Source organism: Diachasma alloeum, unplaced genomic scaffold, assembly GCF_001412515.2.
Source record: "Diachasma alloeum isolate Michigan unplaced genomic scaffold, Dall2.0 Dall_scaffold_43268, whole genome shotgun sequence".
Lineage (NCBI taxonomy): Eukaryota > Metazoa > Arthropoda > Insecta > Hymenoptera > Braconidae > Diachasma > Diachasma alloeum.
The window spans coordinates 1-6,576 of NW_021683134.1; the positions used below are offsets into that span (position 1 = coordinate 1).

General features: G+C 39.8%; 2 protein-coding genes across 3 annotated transcripts; both read right to left on the reverse strand.

The window, feature by feature from the left end:
• Nucleotides 1-378: 378 nt before the first annotated feature.
• On the reverse strand, nucleotides 379-1,596 carry LOC107047326 (coagulation factor IX). The gene is made up of 3 exons (XM_015270086.2): nucleotides 1,539-1,596; nucleotides 1,158-1,473; nucleotides 379-1,084 (listed from the first exon to the last, which is right to left on the reverse strand). Exons 1-3 carry the CDS (start codon nucleotides 1,588-1,590, stop codon nucleotides 1,036-1,038), a joined length of 417 nt encoding a protein of 138 aa, XP_015125572.1. The 5' UTR covers nucleotides 1,591-1,596; the 3' UTR covers nucleotides 379-1,035.
• An 834-nt stretch (nucleotides 1,597-2,430) lies between these two features.
• On the reverse strand, nucleotides 2,431-5,572 carry LOC107047325 (chymotrypsin-2). 2 transcript variants are annotated; one of them, XR_001461639.1, is made up of 4 exons: nucleotides 5,459-5,572; nucleotides 3,768-4,056; nucleotides 2,767-3,030; nucleotides 2,431-2,694 (listed from the first exon to the last, which is right to left on the reverse strand). XR_001461639.1 is itself a non-coding variant. In XM_015270085.1 (4 exons), the coding sequence occupies exons 1-4, from the start codon at nucleotides 5,532-5,534 to the stop codon at nucleotides 4,515-4,517; spliced, it is 795 nt and encodes a 264-aa protein (XP_015125571.1). In that variant the 5' UTR covers nucleotides 5,535-5,572; the 3' UTR covers nucleotides 4,493-4,514. The 2 variants fall into 2 exon arrangements, 1 of the variants encoding a protein (XP_015125571.1); XM_015270085.1 differs by lacking the exons at nucleotides 2,431-2,694; nucleotides 2,767-3,030; nucleotides 3,768-4,056 and adding exons at nucleotides 4,493-4,655; nucleotides 4,726-4,986; nucleotides 5,062-5,378.
• Between the last annotated feature and the right edge of the window lie 1,004 nt (nucleotides 5,573-6,576).

Genomic DNA, 6,576 nt, shown 5'->3' on the forward strand with positions numbered 1-6,576 from the left:
GGCAGGCCGGCCACCGAGCTTGGGCCAAGCTCGGCCCATTCGTTTTTTCGTACGTGGGGGCCGGAAAGACAAATACAGTTATGAGTTTCTAGCTAGAAGCACACAAGGTCACAGTTGTATTTCCAAGCGTACTATTAATGAAATCCAAATGAGCATACACACTGGTGAAAATATGTGGAGAGCCTAGACGCTCGTCTGATCCTTTGAAAATGCCCACAACCATATTATTGCAGATGATCGGCCCACCGCTGTCTCCCTACACAGAAAATAGGAATTATCGAATCCGAAGGTATTTACGTTGATCCGAGTGGAAACTCAAATCAGACTGGAGTAAGCTTTAACCGTCTAATGCCAATGAGACACGAAACGTCACGAGAGTTCCTGAAAAAACGGATCACGCCGCCCTTATGGAGAAACAACGCCATGAGTAGCAACTGATTAACATTAGAGGGTCAATAGAGTCTGATATTAGTCAGTTTTGAAATCCGATATCCAGGTAGGGACAGATAAAAGGACCACGCGCAGTCTCCGTAAAAGATGTCCGAATCTCCAATCAAGCTTGGGCGCCAAGTCTTGGTAAGTCTAGGCTTATGCTATACTCGACCCATTTTTTCAGCTTTGGCATTCCCTGCGTGGAATATGACTTTAGAACAAAATCAGCATCGAGTTAGCTGCATTGGACCCAGACACTTAACTATAAGATGCTGAACGAATGCTGATCCGAGAGTCGAATGAGGACATTTTGACTGCTGTCGGATCTGTACCTAATTTGAGATCAGGAAACCTGAGGTACAAATTATCACTCAGGGAGTACTTATTGTGCGTCCGCTTGCTTCTAGGAAAATGTCTTGAGCACAGAATTCATTCACTGCTGCACTCTATTGTATTGCCACTCTCTGCACTCTTCAACTGTTAATATTGTCATAACTATGTACTGCAGTAGTCTCAAATCAGAACCAAGTTCTCCTGTTTGCCCCAATCCAGCGAAATAACAAAGTATACACTGGTTGTTTGTAGCCTCAACTATATTCGTTGCTAATGCAAAGGCCTGATATGATTTTCCCACTGAAAAGCTGAAATTAAGCTGTAAAATTTAGACTTTGAGAGAATGTTCCTTTAATTACGACCACTGTATAGATAAAATCAGTGGAACATACGTTAGTATGGCGATGTCATTCATTGAAGGATTCTGTCCGATTGCGTCAGGATCGATATCTGCACGGATATAATTGGGATGTACATGAATTGTGACGACATTTCTCTTGACTGCATTATCGTCATTCAAATGTATTCCTCCAGCGATCACTGCTAGTCTGTATTTTGGCTCATCAGCCACACAGTGACCTGACGTGATCACATGAGTTGCATCAATTATTCCACCACCACAGATGTATTTATCGAATTCAGTGATGAATACTTGATATGGAAAGTGTCCCGGTGTTGCGCCGAATCCATTGTCAATTTGACTGGCAACTGCAATAGAAATTGATATAATTTTTTGTAGTTGAGAACTTTGTTTCTAATTCATCGTCATTTACTTTCAACGCCTTTGAACACTGTCAAGAAGAGAAACGCTGATGGTAGTCCCATAGTTATAAATTGGATATTCTGTGCTACAAGCGAATTCTTCTCGTTTTTCAGAACGTTGAAGTTGTTTTGATTATCTAAACCGGATATGTCGGAGTTTATGTTGCTTTTCATAACGGCAATTTGTGAGAAATCTTTGTGGATTTCATATTTTGCTTCTGACACGTGCTGTTTTATGACGAAGGTTGTTTCAAGAGCATTGAAATAGTGCGTTTTCGCGGAAGAAGAACTAATGCAAAATTTGTCATGAAGATACTCAACGAATAATCAACGACGCACAATGAAATAATGTGTTTTTTTGTTTAATAGAAACATAATTATTTGGAAACAGATTTCGAATACTTGAGAATGCTTCAAAGATATTAAAGTGAAAAGCTCATTTGAACATGCGATATCAATAAAACTAATTAATCTGTGTGCCGACATTCGAGAATACTCGCAGCCACAGCCGGATTAACGAATTCATTTCCTTTATCGTCAATTACTTCGAATTGCTGTACACAATATCAAGAGAATGCAGATGATCTCTACCGTTACCTATTTTTGAATTCGCTCCTTATATCGATGTGATACCTGGTATCTTCTTCTCATTCTCCTTTATTGTGGGCGTGATGCAATTGTCGACACTTAATACGAACGAAAACTTTGAGTTCACAGATGATGTAAATAAGAAGACGTAGGGAATTATGCATTTTTTTCCCACAAGTTGCAGCAACAATTTAGAAGCGGACATGGAAGAATTGAAAACGGTGACTTTGTATCTAATGTAATCCAATTGATTTATTTCTCATTTCAATGACATTACAATAAAAAAATGACTTTTCTGAAAAAATATTGCCAACACCTTATTTTGTGGAGAAGCAGAAAAAGTTTCCAAGCAGTGACTGTGCTTTATGGTGAGTCCCATGCGAGAAGGACAATTATCACCAATACGTCAGTTTCCATCTAAAGATATTAAGCTAAAAGCTAAATTCTGCGTGCATTGTTGATGAAATTCAGATGAGCTTGCACACTCTCAAACAGTGCTGTTGATCCTCCAACCGTCGGCCAAGCGCTGAGAATACCCACAGCCTCATCATTGCAAACAATTGGGCTGCCACTGTCTCCCTACACAAAATAATGAGTTAATCAATCGAAAAACTTTTTCACATTTCTCGCAATATTTCCGCAATTGCTTACATTACGTGGTATCGCTTCTCCGAAAATATCCTCAGCACAGGATTCGGGTACTGATGGAAGCATTCTTCTTTTTCTATACTCTCTAACTGTCCAGATCATCATTTCCACATATACAAGCATTCCCGACGGGGGATCATACCCTTCTTCGGTTTGTCCCCAACCAACAAAATAACATATTGAGCAACTGAAGTTCGTTGCTTCAACTCTGGTTCTCGGTAATGCCATAGATCCAATGGTATTCTGCCATTCGAGAGGCCTTTGAAGCTACACTCATAACAGGATTTAATTGCTATTAACGAAGCTTCTCAACTATTACCACGATTCGTTAATAGTTAACGAATTGTAGTAATAGATAAGACGCCTCGTTAACGGCAACTAAATCGTTCCACCTTTTCTATCCGTGCGCAACTTTGAATTGTCAAAGAAACTTCCATTTTGCTTCCGAATGGAAGTATTGTATTCGTTAAATCTGAAAATTCCTTTTTTTGTGTGATGATGACTAATTTTGATTTCAAGTGTTCGAATATGCTGTTTTTAAATCATGTCCATATGGATGTATGTATGTAGAGGAGCTTTTTTTCAAATTTAGTTTTTCGACGATCATTCAAACAATAATCGTCGAAATCGTTTCAATTATGGCGTGAAATATTCGTTTGGATCTTATCTCAGTCGCGTTTGAAGATAGTGGCGATCGCATCCTGGTTAACCAGGGTTTTATCGGAGTTTAGTCAGGGTTTAGTCAGACTTTAGTCAGAGGTTAATCAGGGTTTAACTAAGTTTTCGTCAAGGCTTAATCAATGTTCAGTGGAAGTTTAAACCAGTTTAATTACTAATCTGAAATTAATGACAGAAAACCGATTATGCACTTTTTTGTGTTAATTCGATTAATCCATTCGCAAGCAAATTGCTAATTTTTATTTTAAAAAATTATACTTGAGTTAGGCCCTCGCAATGGATCACTTGTTTTTTCAAGTATTGCAAATGTATCTAATCATACATACCGTCAATACAGCAATATCATTGATGTCAGAGCTATAATCTGGATGCACATGAATCTGACTTATATGTCGCTTGATTGCACTACTGTCGCCCAAATATATTACGCCAGCTACGACTTTGAGGGCCCATCTTCGTACATCAACCACACAGTGACCAGCCGGCACATGACTCGCACATGACTCGCGTCGATTATTCCGCCGCCACAGATGAATTGATCGAATTCAGTAATGAATACTTGATACGGAAACAATCCTGGTATAGCGCCGGATCCGTTGTCAAGTTGTTTGGTAACTTTACGACAGAAATTATTTCAACTTATAAGATTTTTTACATATTATCTATCATCGCTTACGAGCAATTACGTCAAACAATTTGAGGGAAGGAAATCGACGTAAAAATTTTTTTGGTTGAAATTTCAGTTTTTTCAAATTTTTCTTTCATTTTCGCGCACAACAATTCCTTTCTTGGTATTCCGAAACTCGAAATAGTTTTGAATGTCTGCGTCGACCGTTTTTAAACTTATACGACTCTGCAGTGTTAAGAGTTTATCAGGAATCGTAATGTTTCCATACTTGTAAATCGGACTGCTTTATCAAGAAGGTTACTCCAAAAAACTTCATAATTGTTCAGGAAGAAAGAACATAATTTTTTTTTTTCAGTCATTGGAATGAAAAATTGTATTTTAAATGACATGAAAGACAGGATTGCCCATACAATTATCATTACTTAGAAGACATCAAAATCAAAATCTAATTTTCACACGCAATATTGATTATTTCTAGGTAAGCGTAAACACTGGCGAAAATTATTGGCGCTCCTGGTACTCCAGGCGTACCTGTGGAAACACCTACAGCTTCACCATCACAAACAAGTGGGCCGCCACTGTCGCCCTGCGCGAAAAATGTGATTGATCAAATCAAAAACGTTTTACATGGATCGAAGAATGTGCATGATTATTACAGCGAAAGCAACTCCTTCTCGGAAGACATCTTCAGCACAAAATTCATGTACTCTCACAAGTTGGTGTCTCTTCTTACACTCTCTAGCTGTTAAAACTTCCATCACCAGGAACTGAAGGAGCATCGAAGGAGGTTTACATACTCTCGTTCTTCCCCATCCAGCGAAATAGCACATGGAGCAAGTATAGTTACTAGCCTCTACTGTGGCTGTTGGTAGAGACATTTTTCCAATATGATCTCCCCATTCAAATGCACGATCAAGCTAAAAAGTCCAAACTTTTCTCTAGAAACATTTTGTTTAACGATGAAGCTATATAGATTTTTCCATGGCAAATACCGTCAGAATGGCAATGTCATTGAGTGGAGCTAACAAATCGTTTGCTTCTCCTGTGAAACTGTTGACGAGTCTATTGACATAATGTGGATGTAGCTGTACTCTTTCAACTTTTCGCTTGACTGCATTATAGTCATTTAAATAAATTACCCCAGCTACAACTTTGAGTGCAGATTCTGGTATTCCAGCCACACAGTGGCCTGCCGTGAGTACATGAGTCGATAATTCCACCGCCGCAGTTAAATATGTCAAAATTAGTGATGAATACTTGGTACGGAAAGGATTTATGTGCAGGTGCGATTCCGCTAAAGATTTGACTGCTAACTTTGGAACAGTGATTGTAGATCAAGAACAGTTCGGGAAACGATAATTTCTACGAATGTTACGTCAAAATACTCACTTTTCATGGTTTCGAACAATATCAAGAGAAGAAGTGCAGTTGAATGATTCGTGGGTGCGATTGTGATAGTTTCCATTTGTTTTATTCTCACAAAACAAAATCTTCCTTTCTATGCAGAACGTCCGACTATTTATGAACATGTGGCGAATGTTTCGAAGTTTATATTGCTGTATCGTAAAAACTNGGGCTCTGTCGAGAGGGGGTAAAGAGAGTTTACCGCGGCACTTGAATAATCGGTGCTCCAAGGAGGGTAAATGAGACGCTCGGTGCTCCAAGGAGGGTAAATCTCACTTACCCATCCTAGGAGCGATAAAGTGGGCGTCACCATGTGCCCTGACGTTCCCCCCACTTGGGCATGCGCTCTGCGTTCGGGTAAACGTATAGTCGGATGAGCTGTACAGCGCCTCTAGCGGCCTTCTCTACAACTTAACCCACTAGTGGTAGTCATGTTGTTGTGTGTCATTGAGAGTGGTTGTGTCGAAATTGGATGAATTATGTGGTATAAAAAAAGGAAAACAGTGAATACCATCATCCCAGACAGTGACGAGAGGGATCCAGACGTCCAGTCCCCCGATATATTCGACACAGACATGGAGAGCTCAAGTTCGAGCATGGCAGTCAATGTCAACACTTTCAACGACTCGGGTGCCACCGAGCAAAGTATTCCACAAGACGTTCTGGATCATGCCAGGGAGGCTGAGTCGATGTTAATACCACCCAAGTCCAGGCGAATTTATGATCGAGCTTATCGTAAATTCAAAGCTTTCCTGGAGGAGAAGAATATCAGGAAAATAAATGAGACAGTCGTATTGGGCTATTTTCACATGATGCAGAGACCCAATGGCATTGATCCGAATCAGAAAGTGAAGTCGGGGATGGCACCAACATCATTGTGGGCTATTCACTCCATGTTAAAATGCACTCTCTTCGCTTACGACAAAATTGACATCAGAAATTACCACACACTTTCAAGTTTTCTATCAGCAAACACAAAGCAGTCTGATCACGTCAAGAAAAAGGCGAAAGTATTCACCGAGGAGGAGATGGCACGATTCCTGGAGACAGCACCTGATAAAGACTGGCTCGCAGTAAAGGTAATTGATGAAAATAGTTTGATA

Coding starts and splice junctions, on each gene's coding strand:
- LOC107047326 (XM_015270086.2), bottom strand. CDS start 1,590: ATGGGACTACCATCAGCGTTTCTCTTCTTGACAGTGTTCAAAGGCGTT. Junction 1,474..1,538: donor AGTGTTCAAAGGCGTTGAAA/GTAAATGACGAT, acceptor TTTCTATTGCAG/TTGCCAGTCAAATTGACAAT. Junction 1,085..1,157: donor AATGACATCGCCATACTAAC/GTATGTTCCACT, acceptor TAAATTTTACAG/CTTAATTTCAGCTTTTCAGT.
- LOC107047325 (XM_015270085.1), bottom strand. CDS start 5,534: ATGGAAACTATCACAATCGCACCCACGAATCATTCAACTGCACTTCTT. Junction 4,987..5,061: donor ATGACATTGCCATTCTGACG/GTATTTGCCATG, acceptor TGGACTTTTTAG/CTTGATCGTGCATTTGAATG. Junction 4,656..4,725: donor GAGAAGGAGTTGCTTTCGCT/GTAATAATCATG, acceptor TTTTTCGCGCAG/GGCGACAGTGGCGGCCCACT.